The following is a 19,830-nucleotide window of genomic DNA, read 5'->3' on the forward strand; positions in this document are numbered from 1 at the left end:
AAAATCATTTTACTCCCTTTTTTTTTTCCCCTGAAGCTGGAAACGGGGAGAGACAGACAGACTCCTGCATGCGCCCGACCGGGATCCACCCGGCACGCCCACCATGGGGCGACGCTCTGCCCACCGGGGGGCGATGCTCTGCCCCTCCAGGGCGTGGCTCTGTCGCGACCAGAGCCACTCTAGCGCCTGGGGCAGAGGCCAAGGAGCCATCCCCAGCGCCCGGGCCATCCTTGCTCCAATAGAGCCTCGGCTGCGGGAGGGGAAGAGAGAGACAGAGAGGAGGGAGAGGGGGAGGGGTGGAGAAGCAGATGGGCGCTTCTCCTGTGTGCCCTGGCTGGGAATCGAACCCGGGACTTCTGCACGCCAGGCCGACGCTCTACCACTGAGCCAACCAGCCAGGGCCTACTCCCATTTTTTTTAAACTTTCTCTTCCCTCCCCTTTCTCCTGTCTACCCCATTCCATTCCCAAAATATTTTTCTTCAATAGCTGACCAATACAGCATAAAATACAAGATGATTAATAAATAGAAGTGTGTGTGTGTGGGAAATAAAGCTGGGCACAATACTGATTTCAAAACCCGTCATACAGCCGTGAGCACCATGAATTTGGTTCGGAGCTTCCTGACAGTCACTAAAAGGGAAATGTGGTCAGTTGACAGATATGTAGAACTCAAGATAAAAAGCAAGGCAGCTGTCCCGGAGAAACAAAGTTTCCTGGCACTGGGACCAAGAGAGAGTGTTCCCGTGAGTCACCCTTCAGGGGACACAGTGTGATATAGATTCAGGTGTTATACCACAGACCTTTTCCATGCCGTTCTTTCACCATTAGATTGCACTGAGTGGCTTGCCAGGATAGCTCACTGGATACTTGGCATGTGTTTTCTGTTTCAGTTTTTTTGCCTTGCTAACATTACAGGGAACATCTTGAGGCAAACAGCTTTTGGGTTCTGTTGGTTCTGTTGGATTGACTCCTTAGGAGCAAGCCTCCGTGTTGGGCTGGGAGCCGATGGTAAGATTCCCCTCCTGTCTTATTCCATGAGGCCCCAGAGCCTTCCCAGTGGGTCATCCCCGTTGGTAGCACTGCCAACCCTGGAGAGGGCTGCAGGCCAGCCATGACTGGATCAGCACCCTCTGATTTAGAGACCAAACACTTAGAGATCAAGCTTTTGCTACTCCCTCTATTCCAATGGAAGACCATCTATCTCCCTTCCAACAGTGCCTGCCACCACAGCTCGAAAGGGGCTGAGATGGGTTCTTGCTCAGTCACTTCTTCAGACATAGCCCTCGTTCCCAATTCCTCCTTTATCTCATGGTCAGTTCCCCAGGCCCCTGGGCCCAACTGGTGGATGCACTCGGGGTGGGGGCGGCAGGTGAAGGAGGCTCCTGTGTTCAAGCCTCCTAGTAGCCTCTCCCATATGTCATTTAAGGGGGCGTCTGACTCAGTCCCGACTCCCAAGAGGGAAGAAATGCCAGGCTGGGGAGAGGAGTGTGAGAGAGTCAGGGACACACAGGCTCCAAGTCACCTCTGGCTGTTGATGGATCAACAGCCACATCATGCCTCTGAGTCACTCACCTCCTTTCCTGTGGGATGACAATAAAATCATTTCAATCCTACCTTATAGGGCTGTTCTAGAGCACAAAGAAGAAAAGGTATGAGAAAGCCCTTTGAAGTCTGTGACTGCTGCCCCAGGGCCCCCTCTTTTTTGGCTAGATGTCAAGTGTCAGGCCTGAGATGTCTCTGCTGCTTTAGAGAGGGGATGAGAAAAGAGAAAAAGACCAAGGTCCCAGATGGGAGTGAGGAGGGGGGGGGGGGGTAGTAGAGCTGTCAGATGCGCAGGCTCTGAACCCCGAGGGGCCGGCTTTCCCTGGCAGTGTGGCCCCTCACTAACTAGGAGATCTTGGGCAAATGGCTTAACTAAACCTCAGCCTTATCAAATGAAAAGTGGGGATAATATAAATAACCTTTTCAAAGAGTTGTGGCGAAGCTTAAATGAGATGCTATTTGTAAAGTGCTTAGAACAGAACCTGGCACTCAGGGTTAGCTGTGATTCCAGTCAGGAGGAAGTACTCAAACCTTAGATCAGGAGGGTAGCAGCTTCCGGGTTGAGGCCGAGGATGACTGTGCGGGAGGGGAGGCTGCCCTCGCGCCTCTCAGGCCCCCTCCGGCTATCAGACAAACATGCTCAATTGCAAAGCTACTGGTGGGATTCAGTCGGTTTGCACTGTTTTGGCAGAAACCATACCAAATTTTTTGTTGAGTTCGGCAAACCAGTTGTTTAAAATGGCACTTGTATTCAGGATTCTCCCTAAGGTGGGCTCCTGGGCAGCCACCCAATGTGGAAATCACAAATGTACATTCCTTACTCTTTTAACATTCATCTGTGCAACAGCGTACTCTAAGCACTCGTAGTCATGTTTATTCTGTCCATAGGTGAAAAATATTGCAAGTGAGGACACCAATCAAGAAGCAATATGGAAATATCTTAAATAACAGTTTTATTGTTTAGTCAGGTATTATTTAATATTTTTTCATTAATATTTTAAAACTCTTATAACATAATCTAGTTTTGTATACCTCTTTTATTGTTCTTATTTAAGTATTAAATGCATGACATAATAAGCTATCTTTCGGTGTATCTTTTTTTATACTTAAAACAGTCATTAGGGCAGAGGACCAGTTGGTTGTTAAATTACTTGAATCCCACCACTCCCCTTGCCCTACGGTTACGCTGGCTGTGGGGGGAGCCAGAGTGGCCTGGGCAGGGGGCTGGGTGTTTGGGGCTGGAGATGTACAAGCAACCTGGTGACTTACTGTGGCCAAATCACAGGCTCTCCTAACTGTTATGCTTCTTGGCTCATCATCACTGCCACCTCCTCTGAGAAGTCTTTCTGGGATCTCACCCACCACTGGATATCTCACCTCTGAACTTTTTTTTTTTTTTTTTTAATGAGAAGCCATTTAGCTCTTCTCTTTTTTTTTTTTTTATCGGGGAGAGACAGTCAGACCGACTCCCGTATGCGCCCGACCAGGATCCACCCGGCGCGCCCACCAGGGGGCGACGCTCTGCCCACCAGGGGGCGATGCTCTGCCCCTCCGGGGCGTCGCTCTGCCGAGACCAGAGCCACTCTAGCGCCTGGGGCAGAGGCCAAGGAGCCATCCCCAGCGCCTGGGCCATCCTTGCTCCAATGGAGCCTCAGCTGCGGGAGGGGAAGAGAGAGACAGAGAGGAAGGAGAGGGGGAGGGGTGGAGAAGCAGATGGTTGCTTCTCCTGTGTGCCCTGGCCAGGAATTGAACCTGGGACCCCTGCACGCCAGGCCGATGCTCTACCACTGAGCCAACCGGCCAGGGCCTCACCTCTGAACTTTTATTACCTGTTCCTTGTCCTTCCCTGTTGTTTACTCAAAAATTCAGAGAAGTCCTCAGAACCCTTCAATCTTCCCCACCCCAGCTATAGGATTAGGCAAAATTTCTCAAAAGAGGAAATTGCATTAAATGGTCTTCTAAGTGCACCTGAGATCTAGGATTTGCAGTCCCTTTTCTGGCTTCTTCTCCTATCTTTTGTTTATCTCTAAGTGTTGCCCTTCAGCCAAACTGACTGTCAAGTTCCCCCGGGCACACTGCCACCTTCCTGCCTCCATGCCTTCGCTCCTGCTGTTCCCTTCTGCCTGGAACACCTCCCTGACCGCCGCTCCTCAAGTGCTGTGAGGCCCACGAGCCTTTCCTCGGCTTCCCTCCCTTCGCTCTGCACAGCAGTGTGTTCTTGCACAGCACTTGTCTGACTTTGCCTAGAAGCTGCCGTCAGCGGTCGTGCCCCCTCATTTTGGCCTCCTCCATGACACTTCAGTATGCTGCCCGAGCAGTGCTTGAGGTGTTTGTCGACAATGTGTGTATAAAAGAAAAACTGTCCCAAATCTGGTCTGAAGTAGAGCCTTTTTTTGGCGATGTAATTCATAATCTCCCACAGAGAAGAAATGAACATTCTTGACAAAATGCTTAAGCAATTTCCTGAGGACTTTTTTTTTTTTTTTTTTTTGTATTTTTCTGAAGCTGGAAACGGGGAGAGACAGTCAGACAGACTCCCGCATGCGCCCGACCGGGATCCACCCTGCACGCCCACCAGGGGCGATGCTCTGCCCACCAGGGGGCGATGCTCTGCCCCTCCAGGGTGTCGCTCTGCCGCGACCAGAGCCACTCTAGCGCCTGGGGCAGAGGCCAAGGAGCTATCCCCAGCGCCCGGGCCATCTTTGCTCCAATGGAGCCTTGGCTGCAGGAGGGGAAGAGAGAGACAGAGAGGAAGGAGGGGGGGTGGGTGGAGAAGCAAATGGGCGCTTCTCCTATGTGCCCTGGCTGGGAATCGAACCCGGGTCCCCCGCACGCCAGGCCGACGCTCTACCGCTGAGCCAACCGGCCAGGGCCTCCTGAGGACTTTTAATAGAATTGTGCCCTGATCTGGGAAACCAGCCACTGCCTCCCCAGCTGACACTTGGACAAGAGTCTAGCAGCTGTTAAATAGTCATCTTTGTATCTAGTCTAGCGAAGATTTAACCATTCTCTCTTCTTACCAAAATATTCTTACTGGGAGTATATACTTGAGGTGGCTGCTTAGAAGCCATTTTTGTTACAACACAACTGTAGTAAAACTTTTGTAAGAATATACTATGAAAATATGCAGAGTTAGGGTAAATAGAGGCAAAGAGGCACCTTAGGGTGAAGGCCCTGAACAGACGAGAGTCCAGGGTCTCTCTGACCTGTACTGGTGATAGCGCACGCTGGAAACAGCAAAACAGCAGGATAAGAGTCAGTAACAGAAAATGTTTAGGCTCTCAGAACACAGATTAGAAGTCAGCATGTTCCTTGTCCTCTTACTTCACTCCCTGAAAACTTCTGCTGTCTGCTTCCTTGAGTTATTTGTACTTGCTAATAAATGTCTGTGGAAGGCTTGGAATGGGGCCTCCCTGCATTCTGCTGACCAAGGCTGTTGCCTCCCCTCGGCACCTCCAAGCATTTCATCTGGTCTCTAACTAGTTCATTGTTGCCATGACAAACCTTAACATGCACTCATAGCTAAGTTGTCTAAAAATTTTTTTGACTTTTGATTTTGAACTACTTTTAAATTTACAGAAAGTTGCAATAATAGTACAAAAGATTTCCATACATTATTCCCCAGCCCCTACCAATGATGCTGTGTTCCCTAACTGTAGTACAATTATCAGAAAATTAACCTTAGTATAATACTAACTACATATTTTATTCAGATTTTGCCAGTTTAAAATTATTATTATTATTAACCTATTGATTGTAAAGAGAGGAGAGAGAGAGAGAGAAAGGGGGCGAGGAGTGGGAAGCATCAACTCACAGTAGTTGCTTCTCGTATGTGCCTTGACTGGGCAAACCCAAGGTTTCAAACCAACAACTTCAGCATTCCAGGTCTACGCTTTATCCACTGCGACACCATAGGTCAGGTTACAGTTTAAAACTTTTTTTTTTTTTTTACAGAGAGAGAGAGTCAGAGAGAGGGATAGATGGGGACAGACAGGAACGGAGGGAGATGAGAAGAATCAATCATCAGTTTTTCATTGCGGCACCTTAGTTGTTCATCGATTGCTTTCTCATATGTGCCTTGACCTCGGGTTTTCAGCAGACCGAGTAACCCCTTGCTCAAGCCAGAGACCTTGGGGCTAAGCTGGTGAGCTTTTGCTCAAACCAGATGAGCCCGCGCTCAAGCTGGTGACCTCAGGGTCTCGAACCTGGGTCCTCCACATCCCAGTCCGATGCTCTATCCACTGTGCCACTGCCTGGTCAGGCAAGTTTGAAACTTTTTAACGTGAAGATTTTGAAGTCATAATTAGCTAATCTTAAATTTTATGTAATAAGCCGTTATACTTGATCTTAGTCAAAGACCAAGTAATAAGCTTTTTTTTTTTTTTTTTTAAATAGCGAGAGAGATAGCAGAGAGAAAGACAGAAAAGGACAAATAGGGCCAGACAGACAGGAAGGGAGAGAGATGAGAAGCATCAAGTCTTTGTTGTGGCACCTTAGTTGTTCACTGATTGCTTTCTTTTTTTTTTTTTTTGTATTTTTCTGAAGCTGGAAACGGGAAAAGACAGTCAGACAGACTCCCGCATGCGCCCGACCGGGATCCACCCGGCATGCCCACCAGGGGCCATGCTCTGCCCACCAGGGGGCGATGTTCTGCCCCTCTGGGGCATCACTCTGCCGCGACCAGAGCCACTCTAGCGCCTGGGGCAGAGGCCAAGGAGCCATCCCCAGCACCTGGGCCATCTTTGCTCCAATGGAGCCTTGGCTGCGGGAGGGGAAGAGAGTGACGAAGAGGAAGGGGGGGGGGTGGAGAAGCAAATGGGCGCTTCTCCTGTGTGCCCTGGCCGGGAATCGAACCCGGGACTTCTGCACGCCAGGCCGACGCTCTACCGCTGAGCCAACCAGCCAGGGCCTGATTGCTTTCTTATATGTGCTTTGATGGGGGAGGGCTACCGCCTGAGCCAGTGGTGCCTTGCTCAAGTCAGCGACCTTGGGCTCAAGCCCATGGGGTCATATGTATGACCCCAGGCTCAAGCCAACAACCCTATGCTCAAGCCAGTGACCTCAGGGTTTCGAATTTTAGTTCTCTTGTGTCCCAGTCTGATGCTTTATCCACTGTGCCACCTCCTGGTCAGGCACAATAAGCTTTTAATAAGGAATGTAGGTCTTTCAGATAAATGCATACTACATTTTATTCATATTATTCCCCACTCTTGCTTTTTTGTCTAATTAAGCAGCCTCCAACATTTTCCAGTGTGATTGACCTCATTTTTTCCAATTAAGATTTTTACTACAAAGTATTTTAAATATACAAATATATGACAGCACTTTTTTAAAATTATTTTTTATTGAGGTATATTGAGGTCTCCAAGTATGATTGTATTTTTGTCGGTTTTTGTTTTTAGGTCAATACACCACTGACAGCTCTAGATTGTTCATCCAAACAGAAAATCAATAAAGAAATATTTGCCTTGTCTGACCAGGCGGTGGCGCAGTGGATAGAGCGTTGGACTGGGATGCAGAGGACCCAGGTTTGAGACCCCAAGGTCTCCAGCTTGAGTGCAGGCTCATCGGGCTTGAGGAAAAAAACAAAAAAAAAAAGCTCACCAGCTTGGACCCAAGGTCTCTGGCTCGAGCAAGGGGTTACTCGGTCTGCTGAAGGCCTGTGGTCAAGGCACATAATGAGAAAGCAATCAATGAACAATTAAGGTGTCGCAACAAAAAACTGATGACTGATGCTTTCATTTCTCTCCGTTCCTGTCTGTCTGTCCCTATCTATCCCTCTCTCTGACTCTTTCTCTGTCCCTGTAAAAAAAAAAAATATTAGTCTTAAATGAAACACTAGAACAATTGGATATGATAGACATCTACAGGACAATTGGATATGATAGACATCTACAGGACATTTCATCCCAAAGTGCCAGAGTATACATTTTTCTCTAGCGTACATGGAACATTCTCAAGAATTGACCATATGTAGGGCCACAAAAATAACATCAACAAATTCAGAAAGACTGAAATTATACCAAGCATATTCTCTGATTTAAAGCCTTGAAACTGAATTCAACTGCAAAAAAGAGGTAAACAAACCCACAAAAATGTGGAAACTAAATAACATACTTTTAAAAAAATGAGTGGATCAAAGAAGAAATAAAAATAGAGATCAAAAGATACATTCAGACAAATAAAAATAATAATATGACATATTAGAATCTCTGGGATGCAGCAAAAGCAGTAATAAGAAGGAAGTTCATATCACTACAGGCCTATATGAACAAACAAGAGATAGCCCAAGTAAACCACTTAACTTCACATCTTAGGGAACTAGAAAAAGAAGAACAAAGGCAACCCAAAACCAGCAGAAGAGAGAAAATAATAAAAATCAGAGCAGAAATAAATGAAATAGAGAACAGAAAAACTATTGAAAAAATTAATAAAACAAGGAGCTGGTTCTTTGAAAAGATCAACAAAATTGACAAACCCTTGGCAAGACTCACCAAGGAAAAAAGAAAAAAGACTCATATAAACAAAATCCAAAATGAAAGAGGAGAAATCACCACAGATATCATAGATATACAAAGAATTATTGTAGAATACTATGAAAAACCATATGCCACCAAATTTAACAATCTAGAAGAAATGGATAAATTCCTAGAACCATACAATCTTTCTAGACTGAATCATGATGAAGCAGAAAGCCTAAACAGACCCATAAGCAGGGAGGAAATAGAAACAACTATCAAAAACCTCCCCAAAAATAAAAGTCCAGGGCCAGATGGCTATATTAGTGAATTCTATCAAACATTCAGACTTGGTTCCTATTCTACTGAAAGTCTTCCAAAAAATTGAAGAAGCAATACTTCTAAACACATTTTATGAGGCCAACATAACCCTCATACCAAAACCTGGCAAGGACAACACAAAAAAAGAAAACTACAGACCAATATCTCTAATTAATACAGATACTAAAATCATAAACAAAATACTAGCAAATCAAATACAACAACACATTAAAAAAATAATTCATCATGATCAAGTGGGATTCATCCCAGAATCACAAGGATGGTTCAACATACATAAAACGGTTAACGTAATACACCATATAAACAAAACAAAGAACAAAAAAACATATGATCTTATCAATAGATACAATAGATGCAGAAAAGGCATTTGATAAAATATAACACTATTTTATGTTTAAAATACTCAACAAAATGGGTATAGAAGGAAAATATCTCAACATTATAAAGGCCATTTGTGATAAACCATCAGCTAACATCATATCAAATGTCATAAAACTGAGGACTTTTCCCCTAAAATCAGGAACAAGACAAGGTTGTCCACTCTCTCCACTCTTATTCAACATAGTGTTGGAAGTTCTAGCCAGAGCAATCAGACAAGACAAAGAAATAAAAGTCATCCATATCGGAAAAGAAGAAGTAAAGGTATCACTTTTTGCAGATGATATGATCCTATACATTGAAAACCCCAAACACTCCACAAAAAGACTACCAGAAACAATAAACCAATACAGTAATGTCGCAGGATACAAAATTAATATACAAAAGTCCATTGCCTTCCTATATGCCAACAATGAAACATCAGAAAACGAACTAAAAAAAAATAATCCCCTTCATGGTTGCAGCAAAAAAATAAAATATCTAGGAATAAACATAACAAAGAATGTAAAGGAACTATATAATGAAAACTACAAAGCATTGTTAAGGAAAATCAAAAAAGATACAATGAAATGGAAAAATATTCCTTGTTCTTGGATAGGAAGAATAAATATAGTCAAAATGACTATATTACCCAAAGCAATATATAAATTTAATGCAATTCCCATCAAAATTCCAATGACATTTTTTAAAGAAATGGAACAAAAAATCATCAGGTTTATATGGAACTATAAAAAACCCCGAATAGCCAAAACAATCCTAAGGAAAAAGAACAAAGCTGGGGGCATTAAAATACCTGACTTCAAATTATATTATAGAGCCACGATAATCAAAACAGCATGGTATTGGCAGAAAAATAGACACTCAGACCAATGGAACAGAATAGAAAGCCTAGAAATAAAACCACATATATATGGTCAAATAATTTTTGATAAAGGGGCCAACAACACACAATGGAGAAAAGAAAGCCTCTTCAACAAATGGTGCTGGGAAAACTGGAAAGCTACATGCAAAAGAATGAAACTCGACTACAGTTTGTCCCCTTGTACTAAAATTAATTCAAAATGGATCAAAGACCTAAATATAAGACCTGAAACAATAAATTTCATAGAAGAAAACATAGGTACTAAACTCATGGACCTTGGTTATGAATTTGACTCCAAAGGCAAGGGAAGTGAAGGCAAAAATAAATGAATGGGACTACATCAGACTAAGAAGCTTTTCACAGCAAGAGAAACTGACAACAAAACAGACAGCCAACTAAATGGGAGATGATATTTTCAAACAACAGCACAGATAAGGACCTAATATCCAAAATATACAAAAATCTCATAAAACTCAACAACAAACAAACAATCCAATAAAAGAATGGGAAGAGGACATGAACAGACACTTCTCCCAGGAAGAAATACAAATGGCCAACAGATATATGAAAAGATGCTCGCCCTGGCCGGTTGGCTCAGTGGTAGAGCGTCAGCCTGGCGTGCAGAAGTCCCGGGTTCGATTCCCGGCCAGGGCACACAGGAGAAGCGCCCATCTGCTTCTCCACCCCCTCCCCCTCTCCTTCCTCTCTGTCTCTCTCTTCCCCTCCCGCAGCGAGGCTCCATTGGAGCAAAGATGGCCGGGGTGCTGGGGATGGCTCCTTGGCCTCTGCCCCAGGCGCTGGAGTGGCTTTGGTCACAACAGAGCGACCCCCCCGGAGGGGCAGAGCATCACCCCCTGGTGGGCAGAGCGTCGCCCCCTGGTGGGCGTGCCAGGTGGATCCCGGTCGGGCGCATGCGGGAGTCTGTCTGACTGTCTCTCCCCGTTTCCAGCTTCAGAAAAATACGAAAGAAAAAAAAAAGATGCTCATTTTTATTAGCTATTAGAGAAATGCAAATCAAAACTACAATGAGATACCACCTCACATCTGTTAGATCAGCTTGTATCAACAAGACAGGAGAGGCTGTGGAGAAAAAGAAACCTTCATTCACTGTTGATGGGAATGTAAAGTAGTACAACCACTATCGAAGAAAATATGGTGGTTCCTCAAAAAATTAAAAATAGAACTACCATATGACTCAGCAATCCCTCTACTGAGTATATACCCCCAAAACTCAAAAACATTGGTACGTAAAGACACATTCACCCCCATGTTTATTGCAGCATTGTTCACAGTGGCCAAGACATGGAAACAACCAAAAAGCCCTTCAATAGAGGATTGGATAAAGAAGATGTGGTACATATATACACTATGGAATACTACTCAGCCATAAGAAATGATGACATCAGATCATTTACAACAACATGGATGGACCTTGATAACATTATAATGAGTGAAATAAGTAAATAAAAAAAACCTAAGATCTATATGATTCCATACATAGGTGGGACATAAAAATGAGACTCAGGGACATGGAGAAGAGTGTGGTGGTTACCGGGGGGTGGGGGGTGGGGGAGAAGGTGAGGGAGGGGATGGAGGAGGGGAGGGGCACAAAGAAAACCAGATAGAAGGTGACGGAAGACAATTTGACTTTGGGTGATGGGTATGCAACATAATCAAATGTCAAAATAACCTGGAGATGTTTTCTCTGAACCTATGTACCCTGATTGTTCTATGTCACCCCATTAAAAATAATAAATAAAAACAAAATGTATCAATCTAAAAAAAATATTTTTTAACTAAAAGTTATTGGAGTGACATTAATTAATAGGATAATATATGTTTCAAGTGTAATGTAAGCATTTACATAAAGGTACTTATTAGTAATGTCAAAAATATTCAAATACTCCCAATTCTGTATCAGAAAATTAATAGACAATATTCAGGATGTTTGTAGTAGATTTTTCCATTCTTTGCAATGATTCTGGGCACTGTCTCCCTGGCATTTGAGGCCCACAGGTAGAGAGTCACTGGAAAACCCATAATGAATGAAAGTGGTAAGAAATTTCTATGTAAAAGGGTCAGACAGTGTGGTGTATAGCTGACCTTTTCTTAAGTTCCCCAGGGGACAAAGCTGCCTTCCTTTAACTGACTAAGTGGGGTCACTCCTTGCCCCAGAAATGGCTTCTTAGGACCCCAGAAGATGAAGCAGAAGAGTCCCAGGCTTGCCAGCGAGCACAGAAAATGTCAGGACATGTGGGAAGAGGACAAGGACGAGCATAAGAGAGGTGGACCTATCTGAGGACAGTGGGCATGGGACTGAGGTCAGAACAGGGCAGGGGGTCTGGGTTTAGGCTTCACAGACAGCCAAAGCAGGGCTCTAACCCCTGTGACATCACTTACAGTCTAAGCCAGGGGTCTCAAACTCAACTCAGCATGTGGGCCGCAGAGCAAGATCACAGCCTTTCGGCGGGCCGCACTAGGTCTACAAAAGGCAACTGTTACGCAACAGTTTTCTCACTGCAGTTGAAAACAAAAAAAAATCAGTACAAAATTGTTTGGCGGGCCGCGAGTTTGAGACCCCTGGAAGCTGTCTCATCACTGAACCACTGGTTCCTTGTATGCAAAATGGAGAGAATGTAATACCTTCCTCACAGGTCTGTGCCATCACACTGAACATAGAAAAGGACAGACACTAAAAACTAAACAAAACAAAAACAAAACACACCTAAAACCAAGCCCTCAGAAAAAGACAGCTGCTGGAAGTAGCTGCAGTACTAGCGGCGCAACAACCCCAGCCCCGGCCATGCTGATACAAGCAGGGAGAGGGAATACACGGCATGGTAGTCTGGACATGGGGCAGGGGGCGCCACACAGACCCTGAGGCACCCAGGGAGCAAGCAGGCAGAGAGGAAGCACTGCAGTGTGGATGCCACGTGAATGGAGAAGCCAGAGACCCAGTAAAAATGGCACCAAGAGGACAGGGGCGAATAGCCCACCACGCTTAATTGCTTCTAGAAGTCTGTCTTACCGCCTCCGCCTTAATTCCTGACTGCTTCTTCCTTCCCTGATAACAGCAGCTTGGTGGGTGTGAAGCCCCTGGAAATATCCCATCCCTAGAACCTGAGACAGAGAAGCCATTTTACAGTGGTTCAAATCAGGCCAGTGAAAAGGCCCCAGGTCAAGGCCCACACCAAGAGGACTGTGGGAGAAGGAACCCCTTCCCCTCTTCCTGCCCAGCCCTGAGACGGGCCACAGAGCCCCCAGACTCAGGGTGCGGGTGTACAAGGCTTTATTGGCTCAGCTCCAGGCATGTGGCATCAACGTGGGTTCTCAGCTGTTGCTGGGATCTGCCTCGTGTGTTTTCTCTCAGTGGGTCACAGCTGCCTGTGACTCTGTTTCCGCTGCTTTGCTTCCTCCCAGCTCTCCCTCCATAGGGGCCATCCTCTGTGGCAGATCCCACTCATGAAGTCAAAGGGGCCACTCCTTGTAGGGGCCCGAGGAGGCAGGACTGGGGTGGCAGCGTCTCACTCTGGGCCACACAGGTTGTCCCCCAAGAGAGAAAACAAGCCTGTGATTGTGTGCCAGCCTTGTTGGGGGAAGGGGTATCTCCATCTGTGGTCAGCTGTTTTCAAAGGGGTGATAGTTCTGGTGGCTGCGGCTGGGCAGGCTGTGGCTCTGGTGGCTTGCGCGGTTTGGATAATCTTGGTGGCCATGGTGACTATGGCCATGGAAGGTGTGTGTATGGTTCATACCAGCTACAGTGGTTTCCCGTTGCGTAAGGAAATTGCTCTTCAGCTTCATCTCCACCTCCTCCAGGGCCTTCAGCTCCTCCTGGTTGATGTCCTTGGACTCTATGTGGCCTGAGTTCTGGTACACTATGGCACGCTGCAGCATGGAGTTAGCCAGTTGCCGTCCCTTGGTGTCAATCTCCTTAGCACTAGCAGCCACAGCGGCCCACGTGGCCTCATCTGTGGACAAGGACCCCTTGTGGTTTTCTTTGACTGCTGAGGGCGCAGACATCTGCTTGTTGGTAAGGGGCTCCCAGGGAAGAGCTGTGCCCGCTTCTCCTTGCCTCGAGGTGGAGGTCTCCGCGTGCATCGTGGTGCTGACCCTTCTGTGGCCACTCTGAGGCTGGGGAGTGGCGGAATGGCTGCTGACCGTGGCGGTGGTGCTGCAGGCGGCCAGCTTCTCTTCAGAAAGGCGGCTAAAGTGAGATTTGATCCAGTTTTCATTCTGTGCTTTGTGGTGGTCTTGTGGCTTGAGCTCATCTTGTGCAGAGTCAAAGGATATCTTCCTTTTCCTCCTCTTCTGAAGCCACAGCATGAGGCCTCCACCCCCGAGTAAGAAGACAGTCCCCAGCACCACCCTGCATGATGGTTGCTGGATGAGCTCCCAGATGGTCTCCAGGACCTACGCCAGGCAGACAGAGAGCTAAGGGCACACTGGAAGTGGGGGAGCCTGGATGGTATGTCTCATACTTGAAAGGGCAAGCTCCCTGAAGGTGTCTGGCAGGTAGACACCCCCACTGCAAACTTGCTAGGATGCCCCGCCCACCTCAGCAATGAATCCCATTATGAGGTTCATTGGTCGGGGGTTGGGTGGGGGGGAGAGGCCACAACATCACTCATGTCTCGCCTAGCAAAGGCCTGGGTTCTGTCTCCCACCCTGACAACTGTCCCCAAAAGCAGTGGAAGGGCAGCTTCCCCAACTCTAAGTCTCTTCTGTCTTATGCTTGTGACACATTTTGCAACCCAGTCCTTCTAATCTTCTAGCCTTTGGTTTCTCTCCCTTACCATCCAATGGCCACCAGCAGGCAGAATCTAACTGGCCATGGCTGAAGGACACCCTTGGCTGGGCTGGCATCCATTCTTGGCCACCTGAGGCTGGTGTCCTCCTCCATCCAGGACCCACATCTGCTGCCAATTCAGAGCATTCCGTCCCCACTTGCAGCCCCAGCCCCATTATAAAGCAGGGTCCAGAAGGAAAAGGGGCCCAGCAAGGAGCTCATTCTGGAATAACATGAGGTCACAAATGGGGGCGGAGTCAGCAGGGCTGAGAAGGCAGAGCAGAGACTTCACCAGGTCCCAGATCCCTGGGGCCATTCCAGGATGGGGCTGCTACCTCTTGCCTTAGTGATGTAACTGCAAACCCAGAATTTTTCATCCCCCCCATAAATGGGCACAGTACAGGTTGTGAACAGGTGGCCCCTAGCCAGGCTCATAGGTATAGACAACTGACTGCCCGCCCACAATCCGAGGTCCTCTGGGGGTGGAAATGGGCCTGGGCCACTCTATTTTTTCACCCAGAGGCATCTAGCATATTTTTTAAAATGAAGAAGTACCAAAAGAGGGCTGTAAAAATTATGATATTTTAGTTTTTTATTTTTTGTATTTTTTCCAAAGTTAGAGGCGGGAGACAGTCAGACAGACTCCACATGCCCCTTACTGGGATCTACCCAACATGCCCACCAGGGGGTGATGCTCTGTCCATTTGGGGCATTGCTCCGCTGCAACCAGAGCCATTCTAGCGCCTGAGACGAGGGCCACAGAGCCGTCCTCTGCTCCCGGGCCAACTTTGCTCCAATGGAGCTTTGGCTACAGGAGGGGAAGAGAGAGATAGAGAGAAAGGAGGAGGGAAGGGTGGAGAAGCTGGTGGGCACTTCTCCTGTGTGCCCTGGCCAGGAATCGAACCCAGGACTTCCACATGCCAGGCTGATGCTCTACCGCTGAGCCAACCAGCCAGGGCAAAATTGTGATTATTTTAAACAAAATATGTTATTTAACATAGTAATGGCTTTAATACACACAAAAATATACTATCTTATCGCAAGAAACCTTGGTCTAGTCCAGTGGTTTTCAACCTTTTTACACTTGGGGACCTTTTTACACCTTGAGGACCACTAAGGCAGAAATCACCCTGAGCATAAGTGAATTCTACTCCATTGGGTCTATAATCTTCTTGCAACATCAGGGTGGTTAACCCTTTTACAGACCAGCATGAAATTTCTGACAGACCTGCCTGCAGACTGGTGGTTGAAAAACACTGGTCTAGTCCACATACTAAGGGAATAAGACACAAGATTCAAGTTCTGTGGGAACATCAACTCCTCGGTCTGGCCGGAGCAGCTCCATGGTCGTCCAATGACCTCATCTGGAAGTGACAATTCAAAGTTCATCTCAGAGGTTGTTTGTGGTAGTGAATTCAGGACCAAATGGCTCCTCAGCAACAACTCTAGTTATAACTTTTATTTTAAAATAATACTCTTTATTCAAATAATTAGTACAAATTAACAATAAGAAAATAAAAAGAGCTATAATAGCCAAAAATATTGTAATGACTACATATGGTGTCAGATGTGTACTAGATTTATTGGGGTGATCACTTTGTAAGTTATATAAATGTCTAATCATTGGGTTGTACACCTGCAACTAATATAATACTGTATGTCAACTGTAATTGAAAACTAAAAAATTATTAGAGCTCTGGCTGGTTGGCTCAGCGGTAGAGCGTCGGCCTGGCGTGCGGGGGACCCGGGTTCGATTCCCGGCCAGGGCACATAGGAGAAGTGCCCATTTGCTTCTCCACCCCCCACCCCCTCCTTCCTCTCTGTCTCTCTCTTCCCCTCCCGCAGCTGAGGCTCCATTGGAGCAGAGATGGCCGGGGCGCTGGGGATGGCTCCTTGGCCTCTGCCCCAGGCGCTAGAGTGGCTCTGGTCGCGGCAGAGTGATGCCCCGGAGGGGCAGGGCAGAACATCGCCCCCTGGTGGGCAGAGCATCGCCCCTGGTGGGCGTGCCGGGTGGATCCCGGTCGGGCACATGCGGGAGTCTGTCTGTCTCTCCCCGTTTCCAACTTCAGAAAAAAAAAAAAAAATACCTTCCACACAATGTCTAGCTGTTCACTGATTCATCAAGGGCAGGTTCCCGTCTTTGGAGAACCTTCAGCTTGTTGCAGGAGGCCCTGGCAACCTGAAATGTGATGTTTCTCTACTCTGCTCCTGAGTGTTGAGCTGCAAAGTGGAGCCAGGATCGGGCAAGAGAAACAGATTTTACAGCCAAAGTGTCTCACTACTACCTTTCTGGGCATCTGGCTGTGTCCTGGGAGCAGTGACAGGACCCTTGGTTCTATGTTTTTGTACCAGAGCCTCATGTTTGAGCTCCTTGGGAGAAATGCATTGAACCCATTCTAAAATGTTCCCATTCTATTTATTTATTTATTTATTTATTTTTATTACAGAGACAGAGAGAGAGTCAGAGAGAGGGATAGATAGGGACAGACAGACAGGAACAGAGAGAGATGAGAAGCATCAATCATTAGTTTTTCACTGTGACACCTTAGTTGTTCATTGATTGCTTTCTCATATGTGCCTTGACCGCGGGCCTTCAGCAGACCAAGTAACCCCTTGCTCGAGCCAGAGACCTTGGGTCCAAGCCGGTGAGCTTTGCTCAAGCCAGATGAGCCCATGCTCAAGCTGGCGACCTCAGAGTCTCGAACCTGAGTCCTCCACATCCCGGTTCAATGCTCTATCCACTGCGCCACCGCCTGGTCAGGCTAAAATGTTCCCATTCTAAAATGAGGAAATTGATTAGAGAGGTTCAGTGATATCTCCAAGGTCGCTGTAACTGGTGGGACCAGGATTCTTAACCAGTTTTCTAACTCCAGCTGCTCCCTCCTTGTGTTAGCATAGGAGAGAGATGAGGTGGAAACAGGCGCCTGGGTGGGTTGCAGGGGAGATGGGCTAGTGGCCTGACAGGCCCACTGCCGTCTGTGTTCCTGGGCACTGCCATGTGCTCTGCAGGAGTTGGGGGTCAGGGTGGGGAGGGTCCAAAGACCCTGAGTGTCTCTGTGGATTCTTTGGGTGGCAGGCAGACATGAGATGCGAAGTCCACCCTCTCCATGCCCTGCACTAAGGTGTCCTGGAAGGTGAAACAGAATCTTCTTTCCTCGGAGATTCAAGGAGCTTCTCACTTTGCTCCAGGAGAACAGGCATCAGCTCAGACTTTCAGGCCCCAATGACCTGAGCACCAGAAGTAACTTAAGAGTTTGCGTCACAGCTCAATGTGGGTATGCACAGGACATTCATTGCCCTCTAAGGAAGGATTGCATCACCTCAGCAATGAGCTATGAACAGGGTCTCAGTCAGGCCAGTGGTCACTGTCCCAAAGTGGCTTTGCCCACAGTGCCGATAGTACTGTCATTTTAATAATTGTTATCATTGGAATCAGCACCTTCCAATGTATCGCTCTAACAGGCATCCCCAAACTACGGCCCCCTGAGGCCATTTATCCAGCCCCCCGCCACACTTCCAGAAGGGGCACCTCTTTCATTGGTGGTCAGTGAGAGGAGCACTGTATGTGGCAGCCCTCCAATGGTCTGAGGGACAGTGAACTGGCCCCCTGTGTAAAAAGTTTGGGGACCCCTGCAACCTACAGCATGCTTTCACTTGCATGCTCTCAGATTTTTCTCCCAACCATCCTCTGAGATGGGCACAAGTGCTCCCTTGTGTCAGATGGGGAACTGAGGTATAGAGAGCCTAGCTCACAGCTAAGTCAGTGGCAGAGCTGTGATTTGAATCTAGAATCCATGTTTTAACTGCTCCACTCACCGCCACAGTTGGAGCCACTCTATTCCCAAAGTTGGTGCCAACCAGACTTTGTTGAAATCATCTGGTCTAGCAACTCAGCAGTCAGTGCAGAGAGTGAAAGTCATGGCTGTGCACTCAGACCTGGGTTCAAATCCCAGCTCAACCAGATACAAGTGACTTTGGGCAAGTGAATGTATCACTCTGAGCCCCGTCTTCCCATCTGAAAAATGGGACTATTAAGAGTACTGTCTCAGGGAACTTTCATGAGTAACGAATGCGAGTGGGCAGGGCAGGATGGGAGGACTTCTCCACTTCTTCTACCATCGTTATGCTTCTGGCTGTGTTGTATGTTGAGTGTCACAAGTATGATCTGGTCCCTGGCCTCAGAGAGGGGAGACCCACGTGTATGGGGAAAATGAGTCAGAGTGTCCAGAACAGGAATTAGTTCAGCCAAGGGAGGCTTTGCTCAGGAGAGAGAGTGCAGGAAAGGTTCTGAGAGAGAAGAGTCTGCTGGCAGGGCTGCCACTTGACCCTGGCTCCCTCACACCTGCACAGAGCGCCTGGCTGACAAGGACTTTCACACCCATTATCTAGTTTGATCCCCACAATCATGATGAGAGCTAAGATGGTGCTTTAGCAGTTTATAAGTCGGGGGAACCGAGGCAGGAAAGATTTAGTCAAGGTTACAAGCTAGCAGAGCACTTCCCACCTGTCTCCTGACTCCAGACCAGGGACCTCTGTTCCTCTCCCGTAATAAAATGACCCCGGGGTATTCCACTGTTCCGGGGCAGCTTAACAGAACCTGCGTACCTTCCTCCAGTCTCCGGCTGAAGAGACCAGGGACACGAGCATCTCCCCCGAGCCCCACAGTGGGCAGGCCCACTTACCTCTGAAAGGGAAGGTACCCAGTTTGTTCAGATTCTCTTCCAGTTTTCCGTAGTCCACCTCCGCGGTGGCAGTGAAGGGGGTGGTCAGAGGCGGGTAGATGCCTGCGATGTCTACCTTCCTCCCCTCCCTTGACGCCCGGCCTCCCACATTCCCAGACAAGCCCCTGCTCAACCCCTGCCTCACAGAGGACCAGACTCGTGGGCCAAGCATATCCACAAGAAGCCTGAGGCCTAGCTAGTTTCTGCCCCAGAGAAACTGAGTTTGGACTCCTTCCTACCTGCTGTTAATGATCAATGTGTCTAGTTAAAAATTTCCTGCCCCCTATGTTTTAGCCCTGAGGCAGGCTGGGCTGGGTGTCCCCGGGGTCAAAGGTTAGGCCCATAGGTCCCTGGGGTGGGGGGTCCTCTTTGCTCTGAGGAGCAGCTGGAGAAATGCCACAACCCAATATCCCTCTGCCAGACGGAAGGTTGGATCCTGGGGCCCCAACACTAAAGGGTGTCTTGAGTTCAGCTAGGGCCCTCCTCCCACAATTCCCAGCCCCAAAGTCCGGAGCCCTGCCAGCTTCTGCTTGGTAGTTCCGTGGCTGCCTGGAGGAGCTGATTGGCTAAGCCCTGGAGGAGGCGTGTCTGGTCTGGATGACAGGCTCCTCCTGTCGAGGCTGCCGTGGGACAGGCCCGCGCTAGCTACACACAGCCCCACAGGACAGCAGTCACAAGGTGTATGTGTGTGGGTGTGGGTGGGGTCCAGGAGGCTTGCACGGTGAAACTGATCCATGCTG

The 19,830-nt window shown here is 47.6% G+C and overlaps 2 protein-coding genes across 2 annotated transcripts in view; both read right to left on the minus strand.

Annotated features, from left to right (window-relative positions):
• The window catches only part of HOGA1 (4-hydroxy-2-oxoglutarate aldolase 1), a 36,142-nt gene extending 16,557 nt beyond the window's left edge, over positions 1 to 19,585 (minus strand). Inside the window, exon 1 of the mRNA XM_066355589.1 lies at positions 19,052 to 19,585. Within this exon, the coding sequence (XP_066211686.1) occupies positions 19,052 to 19,262 (211 nt within the window). The 5' untranslated portion in view covers positions 19,263 to 19,585. The remainder of the gene's footprint in view (positions 1 to 19,051) is intronic.
• On the minus strand, positions 13,168 to 13,906 carry C13H10orf62 (chromosome 13 C10orf62 homolog). The gene has a single exon (XM_066355590.1). It carries the CDS (start codon positions 13,904 to 13,906, stop codon positions 13,202 to 13,204), a length of 705 nt encoding a protein of 234 aa, XP_066211687.1. The 3' UTR covers positions 13,168 to 13,201.
• Positions 19,586 to 19,830: the final 245 nt, after the last annotated feature.

The sequence above is a fragment of the Saccopteryx leptura genome, chromosome 13, assembly GCF_036850995.1.
Source record: "Saccopteryx leptura isolate mSacLep1 chromosome 13, mSacLep1_pri_phased_curated, whole genome shotgun sequence".
Lineage (NCBI taxonomy): Eukaryota > Metazoa > Chordata > Mammalia > Chiroptera > Emballonuridae > Saccopteryx > Saccopteryx leptura.

Bases quoted from the DNA above. Each gene is read 5' to 3' on its own strand.
- C13H10orf62 (XM_066355590.1), bottom strand. From the start codon at position 13,906: ATGCTGTGGCTTCAGAAGAGGAGGAAAAGGAAGATATCCTTTGACTCT.